General features: G+C 61.2%; 2 protein-coding genes across 4 annotated transcripts in view; one reads left to right on the top strand and one right to left on the bottom strand.

Annotated features, from left to right (window-relative positions):
• NAV1 (neuron navigator 1) overlaps positions 1-14,736 on the bottom strand; it is a 74,536-nt gene extending 59,800 nt beyond the window's left edge. Inside the window, exons 1-3 of one of the 3 annotated variants that reach the window (XM_077190708.1) lie at positions 14,655-14,736; positions 496-1,107; positions 42-142 (exon numbers count right to left, since the gene is read on the bottom strand). In XM_077190708.1, the coding sequence (XP_077046823.1) occupies positions 42-142; positions 496-1,082 (688 nt within the window). In that variant the 5' untranslated portion in view covers positions 1,083-1,107; positions 14,655-14,736. The remainder of the gene's footprint in view (positions 1-41; positions 143-495; positions 1,108-14,654) is intronic. The other 2 variants (XM_077190706.1, XM_077190707.1) reach the window with 2 other exon arrangements.
• Positions 14,737-16,368: 1,632 nt separating this feature from the next.
• On the top strand, positions 16,369-24,821 carry RNPEP (arginyl aminopeptidase). The gene is made up of 11 exons (XM_054648529.2): positions 16,369-16,838; positions 17,449-17,589; positions 19,196-19,344; positions 19,877-19,993; positions 20,110-20,345; positions 21,107-21,220; positions 21,483-21,595; positions 21,917-22,025; positions 22,612-22,836; positions 23,428-23,570; positions 24,565-24,821. Exons 1-11 carry the CDS (start codon positions 16,416-16,418, stop codon positions 24,727-24,729), a joined length of 1,935 nt encoding a protein of 644 aa, XP_054504504.1. The 5' UTR covers positions 16,369-16,415; the 3' UTR covers positions 24,730-24,821.
• Positions 24,822-25,161: the final 340 nt, after the last annotated feature.

Genomic DNA, 25,161 nt, shown 5'->3' with positions numbered 1-25,161 from the left:
AGCAGGACACCCCCACTGCTGACCAACCCCTCTGGACTCACTCAGGCCTCTGGGCTTGGGGTCAGGGTCAGATCCCTTCTCAGGACCGGAGCTCTCATCACCCGGGGACGTGGCCCTCTCATGCTCCCGGTCCTCCTGCAGCCTGTGGGCAGAGGGGGCAAGGGTGGGTAATCAGGGACAACTGGCTGGGGACCCCCAGGATGGCTCTGCCATGGTCTGGGAACACTGGTCTCATGGCAAGGCATCCCAGGGCACCCTATTCCCCAATGAGTCCATCCCCTGCCCCACATCAAGCTCCCACGGGTGACTTAGGAGCCCCAGCACCCCAAACCCTGTGGGAACTTTCCTTTTGGCACAGAGCCCCCTGACCCAACCCCACCATTTCCCATGGCCACCCATGCTGGGCCTGCCTGCCTCCCCCTGTCCCCATGCCCTGCACAGCCCCATGTCCCAAGGCACCCCCAGCCCCATGCTCCCCCATCCCCGGGGACTCACCGGTACTGGAAGGGTGCCACAGTGGCAGTGATGGGGTGGCTGTGTGGGGGCCCTGAGGAGAAAGTGATGGCCCCTGACCCAAACACAGGGCCCCTCCCTTGTGAGCCACCATGAGACTCATCCTCTGTCCCTGCTGTGGCTGCTCCCCTGCCCTTCCCAGGGGACCCTCCCAGCCGCCCCCCACCCCTGCCCTGTGTCAGGGGAGCTTTGCACAACTCAGTGAGCTCCCCCACCCTGCCTGCCCCTCTCCTCCCACTGCCCACTACCTCTGGCCATTTCCCAGGGGACACCAGGGGTCTTGATGGGGCTTTCTGCCCTCCCTGAGTGGGGACACCGGGGCTTCCCTCCCTGCCCTCAGCCAACTCATGGCCAGCAGCTTTGCCAGTGGCTTTGGGCTTGAGAGTCTTGGGACCGGGGGCTGGCAGCTTCCCTGGCCGAGGGGATGGAGCCCTGTGGAGGACAGGGGACCCTGGGGTGCTCAGGGGGGCTGTGGGGTGCAGTTTGCCATGGGCTATGGCACGGGGCACTGGGATGGCAGACTGGAAGTGGCTGCGGCCAGTGGAGTTGACATTGGCTGTCCCCTTCATCCTGGTGAGGCAGTTGCTGGCAAGGCTGTGGAGGAAGAGGAGGATTTGTTACAGCCCAGCTCAGAGAGGGCACCCACAGCCCCTCAGCTGCACCAGATCTCGGTCTTTGTTCCCACTGGCCATGGGTGCTCAATGTCCCCATCCTGGGAGAAGGCCACTGCACCCCACACCCCAGAGTGAGGGCACACAATGTCCCCTGACAGGGATCCACAGAACCAGGGCCTATGTGATGTCCTCCCCTAGGGAGCCTTGCAGCCCCACCCCTGTGACCCCAGGTCCCTACAGCAGGTCCCTGCAGCAAGGACATTTGGGCACAGACCCTCACCACTTAGGCCTGCACCACAGGCAGGATGGGGCCCTCTTGGCCACTCAAAACTTTTTCCTGGTCCCTAAAACCACCTCCTGATCAACCAAGACCACCTCCCAGACATCTGAGGCCATCTCCTGGCCACCTAAAACCATCTCCTGGTCATCTAAGACCAACTCCTTGTCACCTGAAACAATCTCCTGTCACCCAAGAGCACCTCCTGCTCTTCTAGGCAGGAGGACCAGCTCTGTGACCCCCATCTACTGGTGTCTGAGTCCCACCCCCACACTGGAGTGTCCTCCTCATCCCCAGAGTCCCCCCACATGGTGCCACCTGCCACATCTCTCCATGCTCCTGCTGTCATCTTGCTTGCCCCATGGTGACTTTCATGTCACCCCTCAGACAGTGCCCTGTGTCCCCCCCCTTGCCTTGGTGTTTTTCTCCATGTGATAAGGGTGTGGTCTCATGCCACCCAAAACACCCACAAGCAGGGCCATCCTTGCCACCACCAGTGACAGGGATGTCACAGAACAGTCCCAGTGAGGGGAGAAGCTCATCCCTCCTCATGCCCACAGGATTTGCCCAGGCAGGCAGAGCAGAGTTTATCAAGGAAACCAGCCATGGAACAAAGCTCCATCTCGCCTGCAGCTCTTCGGGAAAAAATCTCAAAACTCAAAGAAAAAGGTTTTCTCCAGAGGAAGAAATGATCTCTAGAAAGATGTGGAGCTGTGGTCCCACAGACACCAGGTGCCACAAATCTCCCAGGACACACATTCCACAGGTTGCTCCAGCATGGTTTCACTCAGCCTGCTTGAAGAAAAACCTCTGAGCAGGAGAAGCTTTTTGGGGTCCCTGAGCATTCTGTGGGGACCATCAGCTCCAGGCTGGCCACCCATAGTAAGGGTTCCTCTACCTGTCTGGGTGCAGTGAGTGCATTGGAGGGTGTACTGGAGCCCACTGAGGCTGTCCCTGGTGGGCTGGGGAATGCAGCCTTCCAGGTACCCCCCCCCCCCACACCTCCTCTTTCAAACCACCTGGCCAAGACAGCTTCTCCAGAGCTGCAGAGAAGCTGGGAGTGCAGGGAGATGGCTCCTTCACCCCAATGGGCACAGCAGCCCAAAACTCAGCCCTGCATCCACTGCATTCCCCAGCAGAGGGTATTACATGAATAGAGTCCAAAAATATCCCAAACTGTTCTGTTTTGCCTCTTCCCCATCCTGAGGATGCCCTGCTCCCCCCAGGCTTTTGGGGGTCTGCAAGGACCAAACCATGCCCCACATTCTCCCCACCCTGGGATGACCATGTATGTCCCTGCCACAGGCAGCACTGAAATTCCCTTTTTCCAGACCCACATGAGCTGGATCATTTGATCATGGAGCCGTGGGTCACAGGGAGAAGGGCTGATGCAGCAGATGAGATCGGGGAATCACAGCGCCAATTCCAGCACCAGCTGGGAGCTACAGAGCTCCTTCCAAGGCAATTTTGATTAAGGGGCAGAGGAAACTGACACACACAGCTCTGGGCTTGCTGTCCCTGAAGCCTGTGAAACACTGGCATGTTGCAGAGGATGTGTCCCCACATCCTGGCTGAGCTGTCTCTGGCCCGGAGCCACAGCAGAGCTGGGGGAGGCAGTGCTGGGACAGGCACAGGGGGCTCTGGAACCTTCAGATCCATCCTCGAGTCACTGTGGGAGGTGGGATGGAGCACGGGGCTCTGCACTCCTGTGGGCACACAGATCCAGCTCGGGGGGCAACCACAGCCCCAGTGTAGGGCCTGTGCTGGCCCCAGCCCGCACCCAAGGGTGCTGCAATGTGGGCAGCAGGAGCCAGGCAGGGCTGTCCCTGTGCCAGTGGGATTTCCCAAACCTACAAAGGTCACTCCTGGGAGTCTGGAGGCCGGGGCTCAGCACCCAGCTGGACACCAGCTCATTTTGGGGGCCTAATGTTTCCAAACCAGCTGTGAATATCAGCAGAGAGCAGCTCCCCTCTGTCCCCCGTCTGTTCCCAGGCTGTGCACACAACCCACACCCCCAAACCCCAATTCTACACTTTTTTCCCCTCTCTTTAAGGCAGCCCCTGCCCCAAGAGGGCTGTGCCTGGGGACAGCAGTTCACAGCTTTGAGCTGCAAAACACCTTGTGCAAACACAAAGTTGACCTTCACAGAAGTACAGAACAGTTTGGGCTGGAAGGGACCTTACAGACCATCATCTCATTCCAACCCCATGCCAGGGCAGGGATCCCTTCACTATCCCAGGTTGTTCCAAGTCCTGTCCAACCTGGCCTTGGACATTTCCAAGGGTAAGGGAACCTTCCTTCCCATAGGTGCAAGGATGATGGAACCACCAGTTCCAAGTCACCCATTTCACCCCGAGGTCCCTCACACAAACACCTCCAGCTCCAACAGCTGGCTCTGGTGGGTTTTCTCCTAACACAGAGGAAGATCATCTGCCCCTCACTCTGTAAAATCTGTCCCAAGCTCATCCTCAACCAACTCAGAGGCAAAATTTTTATCTAAATTTATGCTGTGGCTTTACCTTCCCCAGCACCCATTGAGCACCACCAGCACACAGCACTTCTTCAACCCTGCCTGCTCCCTGGGCATGTGGTATCAGGGCTGTAACCAGGTTTTGTAGATTTCTTTTCCACTCTGGGTTTCTCTCTTGTGGACACAACTTCCATTTCTCCCCCTCTGAGCCCACCAGCAATGCCACAGCTGCAGCAGAAGCCAAAGCTGCCACGCTGGCCACAAGAAAATCAATCCTTCTCTTGTGCTCACAGGGTTGAGGCTTCTCAGGAGATGCCAATGCCTGCTGGGAGCCGGGCTCAGAGCAGTCCTTTTCCCACCACACACACCTCAGGTGCCTCCAAGGATTCCACTGTGCCTGGTTCAGCACTACTGACCCCTCTCCAGGCTTCACCGTGCTCTAGAGATGCCATGGGCTTCCTCGGGGATGTGGCCCCACTCCCCCAGCCTGTGACACCAGCTGCACCCTCATTCTGGGGTCCCACACCCGAGGATGCCATCAAAGGGATAAACCAAAGCAGCTCCTGCCAAGTCCCTGTTGCCCCCAGCAGCTCCAGGAGGAGCCACTCCTTTGCCCAGAAGCCTCTTTCACATCCAGCATCAACCACCCCAAACCAAAACCATTCCTGGGAAAGACTCAGCCCATCCTTGTTCCCAAAGGATTCTTCTTTTGCCTCCAGACTGATTTCACCCTATCCAGGACTGGGTGTCCCTGCACATGCCCCGTGATGATGGCAGGGGAGCGGACAGGCGCCCATCTTGCTGTGTCACGCTGTGTCACGCTGTGTCACGCTGTGTCACACTGGCATCCTGCTGCCTCTGCCTGGCTAAAGCAGGTCATGGCCTGACCCAGATAGACTCAGCAGCTTCTTTGCAATTAGCTCAAAAAGGAAACAACTTTCTCCTTCAGCCCAGGAACAGCTCTCAGGAACAGGCTGCTGCTCCCCCTCTGGGTAATATGAGCCCTGGGAACTTGCATTTAGTATGGGGACTTCCAGCTGCTGGGTGAGTTTTTGGCCCAATCACTCCCCTGGGTACCAGCTTGGGATCACTGGGTCCCTTGGTAGTGCAAAGCAGCAGGCACACACGGGGTGTTTCAGCACAAGGGGATATTTTGGAGCAGCCACAGCAGTGCTGTGGGCAGCAGAGCCATGCCTGGGCATCAGGGCCGAGCCTCCTGTATGGAATATTAATCCCAATATTTCCGGGTGGGACGTGTTTGGCCTCGTCTGACCCTTGCTGCTGGGCCAAAGGCAGCAGCTGTGGTGTTTCACCTCAGAGATACATTTGGCCGGCTGGATGCTGCAGCTGGGCACTCAGAACAAATCCAGGCATAGTAGAAACTCAGTTTACCTCTGGTGGAAAAGGTTCAGGCGATGGTGAAGAGAAAAAGGAGAGGATTCTGCCGTAGAGTTTTAATCCAGAGTTTATTCCAGGATGACAGACCTCTGAATCTTGTAACAGCTCCCAACAGAATCCAGACCGCATGGTCCCGTCTCCTTTCAAGCCCGGGGACAGGGGCAGGGGAAAGGAGAGGTTGGCACACCGAGGGTTGGGATAGGTGAAACAGGAAATGGCACCACACTGCAACACTCCTGGGCAGCCAGAGGTGTTTGTCTCCCAGCCAAGCAGAGGATACTCATTCCAGGGGTCTCCAGAGCTCAGGTCTGGATGTGAACTTCAGTTTTTAACCCCAGAAGTGGGGTGGAATTTGATCCCTTTGGAGGATGCCATACACAGAGTTATGAGCATTCACATTGAAGGAAAAGCCTTGGCTGAGCTCTGTCCTTCATCCCAGGAGAGACACAAGCCAGCACATCCCTGAAGGCATCTCCTTCAAAGCGGCATCTGTTGTGCCCAGAGCTTGAACTACTTCCTCAGCCTCGTGTCCAAATCCATCTCACACGTGTGATTTTAGCAGCCAGAAATGAACAGGGACCTGGAGCCTGGTCTCCTTTCATGTCCCCATTTCCATGACCTAGAGGGGTCACTGGAGCATTCCCAGTACTGAAGCAGATCTGCTTTGGAGCCATCCATCACCTGAGCTGAGCTGGGAACAGCCTCCAGCCCTGCAGGGGCTACAATGATGGCTGAAGCCCTTGGCTCCACCTCTGTGCCTTGGAGGGGTCCGTCCAGCCATGGGGCTCCCAGTGAATGGCTCTGCAAGCATTTTGCTCTTTATTTTGTAGCATTTGGTGGTGACTTTTATGAGTGAGATAAAATTTGTTTCTCTCCTACCACAGTTTAGATCCCTGTCAGGGATGACATGCTGTCCCATATCCCAGGATAAATCTGGCAGGAGTCTGAGCACGGACACTGAGTGACAGAAAATGTGTTCAACCCTTCAGCCTCTGCTGGCATCTTGCTGCTGTTCTGTGCCTGTTTCCCCACCCTGACGCAGCCTCTGGAAGGGGTAAGAGAGCTGAAACCAGGCTAGTAAATAGGAAAGAGGGAGGATGGATCCTTTCCTGGGTGTGCTGGGATGCAGAACAGCTCTGTAAATTGGGAATCATCCTTGAGACACCCTTGGGACTGGCAGCACAGGAACACCAGGGGCTGCAGCACTGTGCCAGGTGTCCCCACAGAGATGCTCAGGGGCTTCAAAGCATCCTTCCTTTTTAAGGGTGAGGGTGGAGGGGGTAGCCCAGGGGTGAACCCCAGGGTGTGAGAGACAGGAGGAGCTGAGCCCCTGCCAAGGGACAGGTCCTGGTGCTGTGAAACAGCTGCCCCCAAAGGCTGCTGCCTGCACCTTGCAGCCCTGTGCAGCATCCAGCCTTGAGCTGCCATCAGGGATGGCCATGCTCCAGCACAGCCTTCTCCCTGGCACGCTCGGGAAGGGCGACAAAGAAAAGGCTCCTTGTGACACAAGGAACATAAAACTTTCCAAAGAGAAACAGAGGGAGCCAGGGCAGAAAGGGCCCTTCAGAGGAGAACAAGCTGCCGATTCAGACATCAGGCCCAGCCCTCCAGCCCCCGTGCCCCGGGCAGGACCCGGCCTGCCCACCAGCCAGTGTCATTGCCTGGAACACTGCCACCACCCGTGTCACCGGGGCACCAGGCTGGGTCCTTCCCCAGGGAGGTGCCACTGCTCCCCTCTCCTGCCCCTCCGGAGGGCAACGTCGGGCTGGGTGCAGGCAGGTGCTTCTCCTGGGTGCAGGCAGTGGATGGGCAGGCAGGTAGAACTGGAGGGCAGCCAGACCCAGCTCTGCCTGTCCTGGATGTCTGATCCCCCCAGCACGATGCTGGGAGCTGCTGGGAGATGGGCAGGGGCAGGCACTGAAGGACAGAAATCAGCTGTTGTCCAAGCAGAGATCAGAGAGAAATCACAGAACTGTCAAGTTGGAAAAGCCCTCCAAGATCATCAAGTCTGACTGCTAACCCAGCGCTGCCATACCCATCACTAAACCACGTCCCCAAGTGCCACATCCACACGTTTTTGGAACACTTTCAGAGATGCCCAGCTCGTAGTCACAGCACTAATCCCTGCCTAAGCCCCTCAGCAGCAATCCCATTAGCCATTTAACCCACTTCAATAAAACCGGTTCTGAGCAAAGCTGAGCTCTGGGCTGGACCTGCTGAAGCAGCCGCTGTCACCGAGCCGCGGGTACCCAGGAGACCGAGCCCTGCTCGGACTGAGCTGTGCCCGGCACAGATCCTGGATGGATGGGCTGGGGCTGGGGCTGGGACAGAGCCTGGGGGCTGCGCGGGGTCTGTGCAAGGGCTGTGTGGGGATCTGGGAGGGGGGGACGCTGTGAAAGGCTGGGTAAGGGTCGTCCATGCCCAAGGCTTCTCCCCGGGGGTATCCCGGCCACACGGTGCCCGGGTCGCCACGGCCCTGCATGTTCCCCCAGCCCGTGCCCACCCCGGTCTGTCACAGCCCTGCTTCCTCCGGAGCCGGTGGGTGTGGGGAGTGCCGGCAGAGGCGGGGGACAGCGGGGACGTTCCCGGGCCCGGCGCTGCGGCCGTTCAGGAGCCGCCGGTGCTGGACAGCTCCGCCTGCGGCACCGCCCCCCGGTACCGCCCCCCGGGCCGGTGTCACCCCCGGGCCGGCCGGTGTCACCTCCACCCACAATCGCATCCCGAGCCGGTGTCACCCTCCCCTCCGCCGGGTACCACCCCCTGAGCAGATGTCACCCTTTCCCCCCGAACCGGCGTCGCTCTCCTCAGTCCGGTACCGCCTCCCCCAGCCGGTGCAGCCCGCCCGGGACGAGCGTCGCGTCCTCGAGCCCGTGTCCGTCCCCTCCCCAGCCCGGTGCCCACCGGGGCCGGCAGTGTCCGCACCGCCTATGGCCGGTGGTGCCACATGGGCCACTGTCGGTGGTGTCACTGTCCCCCTCGGGCCACAGCCACCAGCCGGGGGCCGGCAGAGGGATCCCCAGGGACCCGCCCAGCGCCGGAGGCCCCCGGCCTCCCGGTCCCTCGGCTGCCTGTCTGGGACGGAGCCATCTGTCCGCTGCCTGGTGCCATCTGTCCCCAGCAGCGCTGCCTGTTATGTCCCGGTGTCCCCAACACCCATAGGGAAAAGGGTTGGCTGTCCCTCCATGGGGTGACACCTCATCAGACCCTCTCCAGACGCCCCTGCAGTGAAGGGTCATCTGGGAAGGTCTGGGCTGTGCCTGAGGCTCTCCCACTCTCCTTGGCCCCCTGCTCTTCCCGTGTTGTGTGGCAGGAACAGCCATAAACCATTGGTAGCCCTGCAGGTGCTTCCTCCAGCCCAGGAGCCACCACTGGGCACCACAGAGCCTGGGGTCCCTCCGGCATCAGCACCGTAGCCAAAATACAACATCTCCTATTGCACATCCTGAGGGCTTCAAAACCTTCCCAACACCACCCCAAAGCCTTCCAGAGCCTCAGTGCTGCTATGGGGCCAAGGAGCTCCCAGTGCCTGATCAAGCCCCAGGCCAGGAGCCTTCCCACAGCTCTGGTGACATTCAGCTGATCTTGTCTGGGCCAAAACTCCACGGAACCAGTTGCATCCTTTATTCAGCCCTGTGTCCTGCAGCATCACACACCTGGCCCTTTGCTCCTGAGAATTTTGGGCAAGACCAGATGTCACAGTGTCTGCGTTCTCTGCCGCTGAGCGGAAATGGCCCCCCCAGTCCTCAACCCATGAAACCTGGAAGGCCCTGATGGATTTTGGCTTGGCTGCTGGGCTGGCGGGGAGAGGCAGCTGCACAGCAGGGCTGCAAAACACATTAACTCAGCAGATGCTGTCACCTTTGCAGGCATATGTGAGCTCTGGGTGGTCAGGATGGACGAGGGGGCAGCTGGGCTTGTCCCCCCCATCCTGGCACTGGCAATGCATCCCCAGCACCCCCAGTGCTCCCTGTTGAGACCCTCAATGCCTGTCTGCTCATTTCAACACTCAGCTCTCTCAACACACAGCAGGCAGAGCGGAGTCATGGGCGTACCCAAAAAGGCATTTTTCCCCCCTAAAGCAGGTTAAGGATTTAAAAATGCCACTGGGAACATGGGACAGTTATCTCCAGGGACACAGCAACAGGGTGTGCCAGCCAAGTGGGAGATTAAGCCCCAGGAGCAGAGACACAGAGCTGAGCTCCAGATTGGGGTGGTTTTAGATGCTGAACCTACTTTGGGCAAAGAACCAAGTGAATGAAAGTCAACCTATGGATCTGATTCCAAACTGACCCCCTCAATCCCTGCCCCAGTATAGGCTATTCCCATCACAGACCATTCCTACCATGAGCTAAACTGCCCTGTCTGGTCTTACCTGGCCAAGCGAGACAGGTGTCCCCTGATCCACCCTGTAATAAACGAAGCCGCTCTCACAGCCTGGACTCTTCTGTGGGGTTTGCCCCGAGAGCCCCACACACCCACTGGCACCAAAGGGAGTTTCCCTAGGGATAACCAGGTATTTGCAATGGAAAGCAAAAGCCACAGGGAGCCCTTAATGGGATGAGTGGATTTTCCAGTAAGCCGTAAATCCACAGTGGCTGCTGGCAAACACCTCCCTGCTGGCTCCAGGGGTGGGTGTGGGGGGTGTGTGTGTGTGTGTGTTGCAACAGTCACCACTCCAGAGGGATCCACATCCCCAGGGTTTATCAGAACAGCTCCAAGTGTGTTCATGATGCCAACAACCCAAGGGAGTTGAGTACGGTCACTTAATAGATGAGTCTGGAAGAGCTTGGCAGGGGCTGCCAATGCCTGGCCCCAATACCCCTCACCAGCCCAGCACAGCTCTAGTTCCATGACCCTCTTACACCTAAAATTAAACCTCCTCCCTCCAAAGGATGCGGCCAACACAGCCAGCATGAGGCCATCTGAAGGCTGCCTGAGTTTCCTAGAGGGGAGCCCAAGCATCCCCCAAGCATCCCTCCAGTATCCCTCAATGTCCCTTTGGCACTCTGCCTGCCCGTGCGAGGACGGCCGCACTCCTGCCTTCCCTCGCCCACCCCGCACTGCACATCCCCCGGTACGGGCGGCCCGGCGGGGAGCGAGGAGGGGCTGCCGAGCCCAGAGGGGCGAGGAGGGAAGGCGGGGGAGCAGGGATGGAGGAGAATCGTGACTGAGCGCCCTGCCCTGCCCAGGGGGAGTTTCCGCTGCCGGAGGCGGCGCCGCCCGGCCGCATCCGCACGGGCCTCGAATGCGCTGTGCGGTTGAGAACGGAGAACGAGCACGAACCCAGCTCCCCCAGCTCCCACCTCCGATCCTCCATGGGAGCAGGGGATCCAGGGAACTCAGGCAAACAGCGGGAGGCGTTAACTCGAGCGCCGGCTCCCGCTCCAAACCCGCAGCACAGCCGAGACCTCTGAGCCCCATTCCCCCGCTCCGGGGGGCGGTAAGAGGATGCCAGGACAGCATCCCAGTGCCCCAGCCGGCCCCGGGCACGGGGGGCTCGTCCCCGCCTGTTCCCTCCGCATGCTCCGCTCCGCAGAGCCGGCAGGGTGGCAGCAGGGCAGGGGCGGGGTGGCACCAACACCTGCTGCTGGAAGGGAAGGGAACTGCTCGTGGAAGGGAGCTTGCAGGATGTGATCCTACAGGGAAACTCACGGCAGCCCGGCACCGAGATGGGGTGAACCGGAGCCCCCCACAAAAGTCCCGAGGGCAGCGTTGGTGCCACAGGTGATTTGGGGCGGGGATGGGGCCAGACAACTCAGAGAAGGGCAGGGGGACCAAGTCCCACAGCCAGAGACAGACTCACCCCAGCTCCCACCCTGCCAGGACCCCCGGGGACAGAGCAGAGCTTCAAACCCTCCCTGGGCCGCTCATCCAGGACCTCCCCCCACCACGGTTAATGAAAATCTTGCTCCCCCCAATTATTGTCACTTCCTGTGATGGTGGTCGTGGGTGTCACATGCCAGGGCAACCTCCAGCCCCTCTCCCAACAGGCGTCTCCTGATCCAGGCACTCAATCCACAGCAGTGCCCAATGTCCACAGCACTGCCCAGACCATGCAGCACAACTCAGCAAAGCTCATTACAGTCACTTGCTAATGAGCAAGACTCAGGCTGTGCCAGCAAATGCACCAGGGAAGCCACCAGAGCCTGCTGGGACAGGTTGGTGGCTGATCTGTCACCTGGAGCATTCGAGGAGGTGTTGGCAATGTGCCACCTGCCTGCAGCCTGTGCCTCAGTTTCCCTATGCACTGCCACCAGCCTCGTCACCACCAGTGCCACTGACTGCCCCAGCAGGTCCTGGCTCCCTGCAGAGCACTCCTGGGACTGGCACTCCTTGGTTAGGAGCTTGGTTAGGGCTTGGGGACCAATCCTGCCCAGGCAGGACAGGCCAGTGACATGAGATGAGATATCCTGGGGACACACAGGGCAGAGGCAGTGTGGTCCCAGCTGCTCCCTCCCTGTCACTGCTGTTTTTGCCACAGCACAGGGCACAAAGGGCTGTGGGAGGACAGAGGGTGCTGTACCTGCCCTGACTGCCACTAAATGGATGCCCCAGACAGGTGAGGGGGGACTGTCACCCGTTTGCCAGCAGCAATGTGCAGGGGGGGGTCACAGGGTGGTGGGAACAAATGCTGAAGACTTCCATCCAATACTGATGTCCCAATCCCATCCTGGTGTCCCCATTCCAGACTGATGTCCCCAGCCCAGGCTGGTGACCAGGCACTTTGCTGGTGGAGCATTCCAGACGTTCCCAGGGAGCACAGGCAGGTGAGGGGACATGGGCAGTGAGCAGGAGTGGCTCTGCACGGGTCATGGGCAAGGACAGACACTCTGCTCCCACAGTGCCCCCTCCAGCTGCACACGGATCCTGCTCCAGCCAGAAAGGAGGAACATGTCCCCACGGTTCTCACCTGGTGGCTGCCCCAGTTGGTGGCACTGGGAACAGGACAGGGTGCCCCAGCCTGGTGGCAGCACATCCTATCCCCACAGCGCTGCCAGCCTGCACTGAGCTCCTGCCACCAGCCCAGCCAGGGCCCAGGGGGCTGCAGTGGCCCCACTGAGGTCAGGGGTCCCACCAGCCACGGGATCAGTGGCTGCACCCCAAAATCCAGCCCGAGGGGGTCACCTGATGCCCCTGTCCGTGGCCCAGGCCCCACACCCCGCTCCAGGCCTGGGCCCCGCTCCCATCCGCAGCCGGAAACACCTTTTTCCTGTCCGTGGGGCTGCATGGGGGGGCAGCAGGAAAAAACCTCGTGTCCTGGCAGGTTATTTACATCCTGCTGCCAGTAGGGCTGGCCTGACTCCCTCCACGTCCCCACATGCACCCCAAATTCTGCTCCAGCCCTGTCAGCCTCATCCCTGTCCCCATCCTCTTCTTGTCCTCACCCCCATCTCATCCCATCCTGTCCCTATCCCCACCCCATCCCTATCCTCATCCCACCCCAACACATCTCATCTCATATCTCATCATCTCACCTCATATCTCATCTCATCCCCACCCCTTCCCTATCCCCATCCCTGTCCCCATTCTAATCTTATTTCCCATCCCAGTTCTCATCCCCATCCTTTCTTCACCCCCATTCCTCTCCTCAATGCCACCCCCCTCCCAGCACACCCAGACTGGAGACCCCCTTTACTAGAAGGAGGATCCCAAATCCTGCTTTGGGGGATTCTCCTCCCAGTGAGCACCAGAGCTCACCCAGTCCCACAGTCCCCATCCCAACCCATCTCCCCTCTCCCTGGCCTCTCGGAGCCAGCTCCCGTGCCGGGATGTGTGACAAGTCCACGTCCCAGGAGCCTTCTGTCTCCTCGAGTCCTAGGAAAATGTCGGGGGGAAACTGAGGCACGGGGCTGGCGGGGCTGGCAGTACCCGGGGCCAGGGCCAGGGGCACTGCTGGGACACGTGCGGGCAGCCCCTGCTCCCCCATCCCCCGGGCGCGGGAGCCCCGCACCCCCGGCACGGGCACTTACTCAGCGCCGCCAAATGACTCAGCCGGGATCCGGCCGGGCCAGCCGGGATTTCCTGACTCAGCTCCCCCGGCTGTGAAACTGGGGGGGTCCAGCCCCTCCTTCCAACAACGCAGACACCAACACACGCTGCTGCGGGGAGCAGGGAGCTCCCCATCCCTGCCACCCCCTTGGGAGCACATGGACCCTCTCTGGCCCCGGGGGATGGCACGGCAGCTACGGCAAAGCCTCGGGGAACGCAGACAGCGCCCCAAAAACCCACGGGCAAGCCCTGCCCGCACGGGGTCTCACCCGCTCTGGGCAGTCGCGGGTGTGCAGCAGGGCCGGCTGCGGGCCTGGCATCCCGGCACACCCAGACTCCCTGGCTCCCCTCCCAGTTGTTTTTTTCCTAGGTGAAATCCGGGAAAAGAGTCCTCCCGGCACTCGGCGGGGCTTCACTGCTTCCCTCCACAGAGTGACGGCACCTCCGTGTCTCACGGGGCACGGCCTGAGATGAAGTCATCCCAAAGTTTTCCCTCTGTCCTATGCCATCCCAGTTTGGCTGCAACACTCCCAGCTCCAAGCAGTGTGGGGATGGCTCCTTCACCCCAGCTGGTGAAGGATTCCCATGGGAAACACCCATGGATGCCTACAGCCCAGAAGCACCTTCCCATGTCAAAAATGAGGGCAGACACCGTGATCTGCCAGCGCAGACCTGCTCTGCCCGTGGAAAGGAGATGTGGGGCAGCAGGACACATTTTGACAGTCCCCGTGCTTTCCCCCATCACCCTTTGCTGGCCATTTTGTGCTCCCCAGGACTGAACTGGGGAGGCACCACAGCGTCCTCCTGCAGTGTCCCTCTGCTGGGGACAGGAATTGGGGGTGTCCAGGGGACACCGAAGGCACTGGGACACAGGAATTTGCCAGCCCGGTCACGTTGCAGCTCCCACTGCTGAAACAGGGTCTCTGTGGAGAGGTGGGGACATCGTGGGGCACAGGAGAGGGGACGCTGGGGCTGCTCCGTGTGTCAGGCTGTGCCAGCCCCGACAGCTGCTGCCCGTGCTCCCCGGTCCCTGCCAGCATCTCTCGTGTCACCGCTGCTCCCCGCAGCATGACCCCATCACCTCAGCAGCGTGTTCCCCATCATCTGCCGCCCTCACCGTGGCCAGCCAGTCCCCGACGGGGTGTCCCCATCACTCCCCGCTGTCCCCTCTGTCAACGCCGATACCCGCAGGCTGACCCAGCCGTTGTGTCCCCGACCTTCACCGCCAGTCCCCGGTGTCGGGGTGTTCCGCACCACAGCCGGTCTCCACCGGGGTGTCCCTGCCTTCCAGGGCCACGCAGGGCGTCCCCAGCACCCCCGCTCCCACCGGCGTGTCCCGAGTGTCCCCGCTCCCCCGGGAAGTGCCCCGGTCCCAGCCCGATGCTCCGCTCACCGCTCGCTGCCCCGTCCCGCGCGGCCCCGCCGGCAGCGCCCGGAGCCGCCGCCGGTGGCGGAGTGACAGCGCGGCCGGGGACCCGCGCGGGCCGGGCCGGCGGCCGGGGGAGGAGTCGCGCAGGCCCGGGCCCGGCCCCGCCGCTCCGGCCGCCCGGGGTGCCCGCCCCGGCCGCCGGCCCCGGTCCCCGTGGCCGACCCCCGGCCCGCAGAGGCAGGTGCGCGGCCCCGGGGGAGGTCCCACCCGGTCCCCGCTGCCCCGCTCGGTCCCCGGGGGAGGTCCCACCCGGTCCCGCTGCCCCCGGTGCCGTTCGGCTGCCGAGACGCGGCGCTTGGAACCGGCAACAGAACCTGAGCCGGGAAAACCCCATGGACCCCCCCAGTCCCCCCCGGAACATCCCCTCCTCGGATTTCTCATGGATCCCACATGGCTGCCCTGACCCCGCGGATCCCCCACGGATCCCTCTCCGTATCCCTCCTCGACTCTCCCGGGATGTCCCCACGAGACCCCCCGGTGGGTCATCCCTTCATCTCCTCCCCATGGATCCTGATATTGTCCCCCGCCAAGCACCCTCCAGATCCCCCATGGACCCCCCCCAGCGAATTTCTTATGGATCCCACTCCCATCCACCCCCCTCTTCCCTGGATCCCCTGCCATGGATTCTCCCTCTGTGCCTCCCTGATTCCCTTGCTGGATCTCGCCCCACCTGATCCCGGGCTCTGGATCTCTTCCCCATGGATCCTGACCCCCTCTGGGTCCCCCTCTATTTGCCCGGATCCCACATGGATCCCCAACTCCTGGACACACCTTCCTGCACTTATCTTCCCCCGGATCTGTATCTATATCCTTCCTCGAGGTCCCCCTGGATCTTCCCGCGGACCCCTGTGCTGGGTCCCCCCTTCCCATCCTCTCTCCATGGACCCCGACATGAACCCTGCAAAGGATCCCATTTTGGATCCCTATTGACCCCCCTGTCCAGGGGTGCCCCGCCATGAATTCCCTTGATCCATGGATTCCCAACCTCTGAACTTTGCTGCCCTCCCCGGCCCCCCCATAGATCTCCACCCATAGATCCTCCTAGATTTCTTGCCCCAACGAATTCCTCCCATCCCAATTTCCCCCAGACATCTCTCGATTCTGCCCAACCCATAGATTCCCCCCTTCTCCTGAATTCTCTCTGGAACACCCTTAGGTCCCTCACAGATCCCCCTACATCCCTGTAGCATGGATCCCACCCCATGTCCCCTCCATGCCCCCTCATGGATCCCCCACCCATGGATCCACCCTATAGATGTCCCTCCAATTCCCACCCATGGATCCCCGGTGGATACCATCCATAGATTTCTCTCCATCCCCCACCCATGGAATCCCAACGGAATCTCCCTATGAGTCCCCTCCAATTCCCACCCATGGATCCCTGATGGATCCCACCCATAGATTTCTCTCCATCCCCTACTTGTGGAACCCCGAGGGAATCTCCCCATGGGTCCCCTCCATCCCCCACCCATGGATGGGTCTCCTCGATCCCCCATCCATGGATTCCCCCCGGGTCCCCCCTGGGTCTCCTCCATCCCCCATCCATGGATTCCCCCCGGGTCCCCCCTGGGTCCCCTCCCTCCACCTCCATGGATTCCCCGCCCCTCCATTCCCCGCTCCCGGTGCCGGCCCCGCCCCCGCCCCCGCCCCCCTCCCGCCTCCGCTCCCGGCCCCGCCTCCGCGGCCCCCGGGCGGCCCCGCCCCCGGCGCGGTCCTGGCGCGGCGATGGCGGCCCCTGCTCAGGACGTGGCCGCGGCGCGGGCCCGGGCCCCGGTGCGGGACGCGGCCTCTGCCAGCAGCGCGGGCCCGTGGTCGCTGCGGCACCTGCACCTGGACCTGCGCGTGTCCTTCGCGGCCGCGGGCGCGGGGCGGCTGCAGGGGCGGGCGCGGCTGGAGCTGCGCTGCGAGCGGGACGGCGCGGGCGGCGCGGAGCTGCGGCTGGACGCGCACCCCACGCTGACCGTGAGCCGCGCCGCGCTCCTGCCGCCGCCGGGCGGGCCCGGGGACGCGGCCGGGCAGACGCTGCCCGTGGAGAGCCGGCCCTTCGCCAGCTATGGCAGCGCCCTGCACATCGCCCTGCCCCAGGCCCCCCGCGCCGGGCAGCTGCTCACCCTCCTCATCGACTACGAGGCGGGCGAGGGGCCCGGGGTGAGCGCTGGGACACCGGGGGACACCGGGCCCAGGGGGGTGGGAGTTCACCGCGGACACCGCGCCTGGGATGAGCAGGGGGACACCGGGGAACACCGGGCACAGAGAGTGCAGGAGGACACTGGGGATCACTGGGCCCAGAAAGAGCAGGGGGTCACCGGGGGACACTGGGGAACACCGGGCCCAGAGAGAGCAGGGGGACACTGGGGAACACCGGGCACAGAGAGTGCAGGGGGACACTGGGGAGCACCGGGCCCAGAGAGAGCAGGGGGACACCGGGGGACACTGGGGAACACTGGGCCCACAGAGAGCAGGGGGACACTGGGGAACACCAGTGGGGCCCGGGATGAGCAGGGTGCGGTGAGGAAATGCCGAGCCCGACAGGTGACCGGGTGGATGGAAGGGACGCCGAGCCCCGTGGGACACCCAGGCCCACAAGGACCGGGAGGACACTGGGGGCTGCCAGACCCGGGGGGAGCTGGGAGATGGTCCAGGGGACACCAGGCCTGGAGTGGGCAGAGCACCCCTGGGTGAGGAGCCCCTTCCCAGCTCCCTCACAGGGAGCAGCTGTGGTTGAGCCGCCCCTCACTGGGCTCTTGGTCCCCCCCAGGTGTGCTGGCTGTCCCCTGAGCAGACGGCGGGGAAGCAGAAGCCCTACATGTACACCCAGGGCCAGGCTGTGCTCAACAGGTCCTTCTTCCCCTGCTTCGACACCCCCTCAGTCAAGTTCACCTATTCAGCCACCGTGAAGGTAAGCGGAGCCCCAGGAGCTGCCCTGGCCCTTCCCTGACACCCAGCAGCAGCAAAACCCTCCATGAGTGCAAAGTTTGCTGGGGAAGAAAGTCCAAAGGAGGCCATGGAGATGATCCAAGGGCTGGAACACCTCTGCTGTGGAGCCAGGCTGGGAGAGCTGGGATTTCAACCTCTGCCAGCCAGGCTGTTCACCTGCAGAAGAGAAGGCTCTGAGGAGACCCAAGAGCTCCTTTTGGGGTCTAAAGAGGCTCCAGGAGAGCTGGAGAGGGACTAGGGACAAGGATCTTAAGTGCCAGGATAAGGGGGAATGGCTTCCCACTGCCAGGGGGCAGAATTAGATGGGGCATTGGGAAGGAATTCTTGGCTGTGAGGGTGGGAAGGCCCTGGCACAGGGTGCCCAGGGCAGCTGTGGCTGCCTCTGGATCCCTGGAAGTGTCCAAGGCCAGGCTGGATGGGGCTTGGGGCAGCCTGGGATAGTGGAAGGTGTCCCTGCCCATGGTAGGGGGTGAGACAAGATGATCTTTAATGTCCCCTTCCAGCTTAAACTGCTCTGAGCTGTTGGGTCCCTTGCAGGGAATGTGCCAAAGCACAGGGGCATCACAGCAGGGACACTGCTTCAAACCCTCCTCCTCAGGCCCCAGCTGAGAAATCACTCACCTGTACTTGGGCTGTTTTTCTCTTAGATGCCCTTTTGATGGAGACGAGCAGCCCCAGGGTGCTGCTGCCTCTCCCCACTTGCAGTACTGGTGCATGTGCTGGCCTGGCTGTCCTGCCCAGAGCTCCTGGCATTTGTAGCAGGATGGGCTGAGTCTGGGGGAAAACAGCTGGGCCATGCTGGGGCCTGGTGGCAGTTCTGGGGCTGCCAGACTTCCAGGAAGGAGCAGCTGCTGTTCCCCAAAGATGGTGCTAAATCCAGATTCCCCCCTTGTCTGTGTGGGCATGTGGTGACACTGGCACAGGGCTGCCATGCGTGCCATCCTGCTGTGGGCAAGGGGAATGCCTAATGGTGTGACACCATCCAGTGTCAATGGCATGTGGTGGCATCAGCTGCTGATGCCAGGATTGATTTATTTTGCTCTCCCAGGGCAGAGCCCCTCTGGTGCCACAGGGTGAGTGTGGGGCTGTTGCTGAGCTCTGGTGTGAGCTCTGTATTCCCTGTGCACCGCAGGGCTCACCCCCTGCTTGGGCTGGGGCACACTGGATCAGTGTCCCTGGGCTCAGCCCAGGCTGGTGGATTTGCCATGGGTTCTACACCGGCTTGGGAACAGGAAAAATGAGTTGTTGTGCAAGAATTGGGAGAGGAGTCAGCAGCTGAGGGATCTGCATCCTCTGCCCTTTCGCACTGCAGCTCCAGCATTTCCTTATCTCCTGGTAGCTCCAGGGGCACCTGGGGCAGCTCCAGGTACTCTAGCATGGCAGGGATGCAGCTGAGTGGGAGCTCAGGGTGTTCCTGCTCTGCTCTGCTCCCCAAAGCCTGCAGTGCCCCTGGCCCTGGCACCTTCAGGCTGGGACACATTTGCCATCAGACACTGTGGTGTCCCTGCTGGCTTAGCTGGCCTGCTGTGTGCTGTGAATCTAATGGGTGGCTCTGTCCCCATGGTCAGGTCCCTGAGGGCTTCACGGCTGTGATGAGTGCCACGAGCTGGGAGAAGCAGAAGGACAACACCTTTGTATTCAAGATGTCTCAGCCAATCCCCTCCTACCTGATTGCTCTGGTTGTTGGGGACATCGTGTCTGCTGATGTTGGCCCAAGGTAAGGGGCTCAGGAGGGCTCCAGAGCTGTGGCAGCTGCACAGTGAAGCTCCTGTGGCAGACCCTTTCTGCTTCTCCCTGCTCCACGGGGCTCTGGAGAGCAGACACTGGCCATGAACATGAACAGGCCCCTGTCTGTGTCACCAGATGGGATGAGGGTTCTTCTCAAACTGGAGTGTGAAAAGGAGGCTTGATGCTGTGTCCCCTCACCTTCAGGAGGGTCCCTGGCTCTGCTCATGTCACCCTGCACAGGAATGAGGGCAGTGAGTCCCATGCATGGAGGATCCCACATTTCCTCACAGGCTGGTGCTTTCTTGAGTTCTTGGCTGCCACTGCAGCCATATAAAAGCCCTTTGACAAGCCCTTTCAGACAAGGAAAGAAATCACAGCAATTTGCACTATTGGCCTCTTTAGATGCCTTTATCAGCAGGGTTTTATTTTTCTTTGCAATAAACCTGTGCAATTTCTGTCTGATGAAGCAACAAGGTGAAAGTCCCCTAATGGTTAAACTTCCTCTTCTCTGCACTTGGCAGGAGCCGCGTCTGGGCCGAGCCCTGCCTGATCGAGGCTGCCAAGAAGGAGTATGATGGGGTGATTGAGGAGTTCCTGGTGGTTGGAGAGAAACTCTTTGGACCTTATGTTTGGGGCAGGTATGGCTGGAAGGTTCCTGAAGGATCTGGTTCCTCAGGGACAGGGAGAGAGTTTCCTTCTGTCCCCAGCCCCGTCTTCAGGAGGAGCGGGGTCTGAGCCCAGCCTTCCCTGGCAGGTACGACATCCTGTTCATGCCGCCCTCCTTCCCCTTTGGTGGCATGGAGAACCCCTGCCTGACCTTCGTCACGCCGTGCCTGCTGGCCGGGGACCGCTCCTTGGTGGACGTCATCATCCACGAGATCTCCCACAGCTGGTTTGGCAACTTGGTCACCAATGCCACGTGGGGCGAGTTCTGGCTCAACGAGGGCTTCACCATGTACGCCCAGAGGCGCATCTCCACCGAGGTCTACGGTGCGTGGCCCTGCCTGCCTGGGGGATGCTGGGCCCTGGGGGGGCCTGGGGTCGGTCCCACAGCTCAGGGCATCCCTCCCAGTGCCCCTGGGGATGGAGCCTGCGCTGCATCTCAGAACAGGTGAAGGGCAGCAGCTGCTAGGCCCTGGGGGGTTCTGTAAACTGAAAAAGAGTAGGTTTGGATTAGATATTGGGAGTTTGGGGAGGCACTGGCACAGGTGGCCCAGAGAAGCGTTGGCTGCCCCATCCCTGGAAGTGTCCAAGGCCAGGCTGGAAGGGGCTTGGAGCCACCTGGTCTAGTGGAAGGTGTCCCTGCCCATGGCAGAGGGTGGAACAAGATGATCTTTAATGTCTGTGATTTCTGGTAGCCTTTGCTCTGAGATGGACAGTTCGTGCAACCCCTGCCAGGAATGTGGGCATTGTGTCCTTGCCTCACCTTCCTCATCCTCCTGCAGTTCCCATGTGGAGCTGACACCAGCTGTCCTGAGCTCCCCCCCTGGACACACAGTCCTGTCCAGAAGCTCGTGCTCTCCCAGCACAATTTGCTGTATCCACATGAATTTAGGTGGCTCAAAAAATCTCTCACTGCCTGGGGCTGGGTTGCCCCATGCCCCCCTACAGCTCTGCCACCCCAGCTCCTCGTGTGTGGCTTTCCTGCTCTCCCAGCTCATGCACTGATGCTGTTCCTCTCCCGCCACAGCGCCTGCAGTGCGCAGGGGTCTGGCCGGGCTCCCTGAATGCCCCCACTTGTCTCTGCCCAGGTTTGCCCTACACCTGCCTGGAGGCTGCCACGGGAAGGGCCCTCCTGCGCCAGCACATGGATGCCACGGGGGAGGACCATCCCCTCAACAAGCTGCGGGTGGTGATCGAGCCAGGTCGGTGTCCTTGGGTGACCCTTGGTGTCCCTGGGTGACCCTGGGCTCTGGGGGAGCAGGACAAGGACAGGTGGGCTGGGGGCCAGCCTGTTCCATAGCTGGCAATAACACCAGCACGGGTGATGGGACCTGGGAGAAACGATGGCTGCAGGAGGGGTGGGATAGGCTGTGCCCAGCACTGATGGGGGAATCTTGGTTCATGTCAGGGCTTTGTTGTTTTGCAGCTGGGCAGAGGATTTCTGATGGTTTTGCCTTTTTCTAGGTGTCAATCCAGATGACACATACAATGAAACACCCTATGAGAAGGGGTACTGCTTCGTTAGCTACTTGGCCCATCTTGTGGGCAACCAGAGCAAGTTTGATGCCTTCCTCCAGGTGGGTGTGAGCTGCAGAGTCAAAATGCCACGGCAGGAGGCCAGGGCACAGCAGGAGCCTGGAAAGGACAGGCTGAGAGGGTGGCTGGGGAGAGGAAGAAGAGGTGGGAAATGGGAATGTGAATAGGGGAATAAGATGAAGGCAGAGCCTCGTGCTTGCATCAGGTGCTGGGAATGTTGAGGGGCATCCCTGGGGATGTAGGGACTGGGAACCCCTGGAGGGAACAGGGGCTGGAAGGGGTTCCCCCATGAGGTGAGCACAGAGGCCTGGGCAGCACTGCTGGGTGGGAGTGTCTGGCATCAGCCCCATCTGTCCCCACAGGCCTACGTGAACCGGTTCAAGTTCCAGAGCATCACTGCAGACGACACCCTCGGGTTCTTCCTGGAGTACTTCCCAGAGCTGAAGGAGAAAGGCGTGGACTCCATCCCAGGTCAGCACAGTGCCATCCTGACCAGGGAACAGGGGCTGCCATTTCTCAGCCCCGCTCCCATGGGTGTCAGAGCAGCCTATGTCCCCCGGAGCCTTTGCACGTTGCTTTGTGTGTTTTACTGGAGATGCTGCTGCTGCCAGCCCAGCTCTGTCGGGGCAGGCACGGGTGGCACTGGCCAGCTGGGATCAGGCCCAGGCTTGGGCATGTGCCAGCTCAGCCTGATTTTTTTCCATTCAAACCCAGTCCCTGCTCTGCACTTGGGTGCTGTTTCATGGGGTGTCTGTGACTCAGCCTTGTGAGTCGGGTGAGCACTGGAATCAGGCCCAGCCAGCAGTCTGGGCTTGGCCCAGCCTTGCTGGAGATCCAGGCTTGGCAGGAGCTTTCCATGCTGGAGCTGGTGGTGCTGGGGCTGATACCCACAAACACACCCTGAGCCCATGTGTCTGATGGCCTCACCCCTTTAGTTTGTGGTTGTCACCGTCCTCAGGCAGGTTCGGTGGCACTGGGAGAAGGGGTGGTCTGGGCAGCAGCAGCTGGTGTGGGGCTCAGGGCTCTGTTCCCAGCTCTCCCTCCTGCCTCGCTGCAGGGTTTGAATTTGACCGCTGGCTGAACACGCCGGGCTGGCCGCCCTACCTGCCTGACCTGTCCCCGGGGCAGCAGCTGATGAGGCCGGCGGAGGAGCTGGCGGAGCTCTGGGCAGCCGACAGCTTGAACATGGAGGCGATCGAAGCTGTGGACATCATGGGCTGGAGGACGTACCAGCTGGTCTATTTCCTGGATCAGGTCCTGCAGAAGTCCCCCCTGCCTGAAGGTGAGTGCCAGGGCACTGCCAGGGCTCTGGTGCCCAGAGGAGACACGGGGTGATGGGCCCAATTCCACCCAGAGGGCACCCTGGGGGGGACACTCGGGTGTGTGGCCATCAGCCCCTCTCCAACTGCTCTGTGGGTCCTAGTTCCAGGGAAGCCTCGGTTGGTGTGGTGGAGGATGGAGAGCCAGGGGAAGCATGTCCCTGGATTTATGGGGACATGTGCAATCCTGCTGTCCCCAGGCTGGCTCTCCTGGGCTGTGTCCCCATGTCACTGCAACTCTCCTTGCCCTCTTTGCTGAGGAATCTCCCCCCACTTTGTGCTGGCACCCCAAGGCACCAGCACATGGCCCTGCAGGGCTCCCCAGCCTGGGAGGCCCAACAAGGGCACCGTCCTGCCCAGAGCCAGCAAGTGCCTGGGGGGCTCCAGAGCTGGGGGTGGGGGGCACTTGGGCAGGGGCCAGGGCTGACCCGAGGCTGGGAGGACCCCAGAGAATTTGCAGCACAGCTGGGATGGACTGTCAGGGTTCACTGGGAGCAGGGGATGGGAGCTGGGTCAGAGCTCCCTGGGGGACGGTAACCACTCCCCTCTCACAGGCAATGTGAAGAGGCTCAGCAAGATGTACCCCAAGATCTCCAAGGCCCAGAACGCTGAGCTGCGACTGCGCTGGTGCCAGATTGTCCTCAAGAACAACCTGGAGGCTGAGTACAGCAAAGTCAAGGACTTCCTGCACAGCCAGGTTTGTCCCTGGGCACTGGTGGCAGTGCCCAGCAGCATGCCAGTGGGGAGGGAAGGGTGTAGGGCACAGGGCTTTCAGTGCCAGAGAGACAGGGATTGGCTCTCACTTTTGTTAGTCCCACAGGATGGTTTGGGTTGGAAGGGACCTTAAAGTTCACCTTATTCTACCCCACTCCATGGGCAGGGACACCTTCCATTAGACCAGGTTGCTCCAAGCCCCATCCAACCTGGCCTTGGACACTTCCAGGGCTGTGCCAGGACCTCACCACCCTCAGATGGAAGAATTCCTTCCCAATATCCCATCTAACCCTGCCCTCTGGCAGTGGGAAGCCATTTCCCCTTGTCCTGTCACTCCAAAGTCCCTCTCCAGCTCTCTTGGCACTGGAAGGGGCTCTAAGGTTTCCCTGGAGCCTTCTATTCTCCAGGTGAACACCCCCAGCTCTCCCAGCCTGGCCCCAGAGCAGATGAGCTCCAGCCCTTGGAGCAGAGGGGCTGCACCTCCATGGACTCCTCTGGACCTGCTCTGTCCCTGTGTGTCTTGTGCTGGAGACTCCAGAGCTGGATGCAGTGCTCCCGTGTTGGGGTCTTATGAGAGGGCAGAATTTCCCCCTCACCTGCTGCTGGGGATGAGCCCAGGACACAGCTGGCTCTCCAGGCTGGGAGAGCACCTGGCCAGGTCACATCCAGTTTGTCACCCAAGTCCTTCTCTGAAGGGCTGCTCTCCATCCTTCCATCCATCCTGTCCTGACCCAGGTGCAGGACCCTGCACTTGGCCTTGTTGAGCTTCTCAGGGTCTACTCCTTCTCCAAGGTTCAGGTGCTCCCCCCTCTCCAGGTGCTGCGGTGCCAAGGGCTGCCCACGGCAACATTCCCCACCCTGTGCCATTTGCCGTGTGCTCCGTGCCTCGCCAAGAGCAGGGACAGGGGACAGGGGAGCGGGGAGTGTCCCCGCCGTGCCGGGGCGGGGCCGGGGCTGTCACTGCGCTGTCCCCGCAGGGCAAGCAGAAGTACACGCTGCCGCTGTACCGCGCCATGTGGGGCGGCTCCGAGGCCACGCGGGCCCTGGCCATGGAGACCTTCTCTGCCACGGCCCCGCAGCTCCACGTCAACGTGCAGAACTACGTCAAGAAGATCCTGGGCTTGGCAGCGGCCGAGGCCTGAGGCAGCCCGGGCTCTGCCCCTCCGCCGGTGCTCCTGCTGGCAGGACCTCAGTGCCTCCCTCTCACATTTCCTTATTAAAATGTGTGATTTTTTCTCAGTGTTCTTCCTGTTCCCAGTGAGCCACGGGCCACCTCAGAGTGACTCCCAGCCCCATTGCCAGCCCTGCTCTGGGTGCTGCTGGCATCTCCTGGCCCGGTCCCACACTGCCCCTTGCTACGCTCCTGCCCAGCTGCCACAGGTGTGACAATGGGGACATGGGGAGCTGGTGCAGTGTGGCAAAGCTGGGACTTCCTGGCTCCAGTGCCCTGAGCTGCTGCTTCAGAGCAGCTGGGGATTGCTTCTCTACCTTGCTTTTTGTCACCATGCTGGGGCTCACACTGATTTGGAGGAAAGGGGTGCTCCTGCTCTCCCACCAGCAGTCCCAAGGGCCTT

The sequence above is a fragment of the Agelaius phoeniceus genome, chromosome 25 (genome assembly GCF_051311805.1).
Source record: "Agelaius phoeniceus isolate bAgePho1 chromosome 25, bAgePho1.hap1, whole genome shotgun sequence".
NCBI lineage: Eukaryota > Metazoa > Chordata > Aves > Passeriformes > Icteridae > Agelaius > Agelaius phoeniceus.
The sequence above is the reverse complement of the archived record's forward strand: the minus strand, read 5'-3'. Positions and strand labels throughout refer to the sequence as shown.

Bases quoted from the DNA above. Each gene is read 5' to 3' on its own strand.
- RNPEP (XM_054648529.2), top strand. From the start codon at position 16,416: ATGGCGGCCCCTGCTCAGGACGTGGCCGCGGCGCGGGCCCGGGCCCCG. The intron at 17,590-19,195 runs GTAAGCGGAGCC...CCCCATGGTCAG, and splicing joins CCTATTCAGCCACCGTGAAG to GTCCCTGAGGGCTTCACGGC. The intron at 19,994-20,109 runs GTATGGCTGGAA...CTTCCCTGGCAG, and splicing joins GGACCTTATGTTTGGGGCAG to GTACGACATCCTGTTCATGC.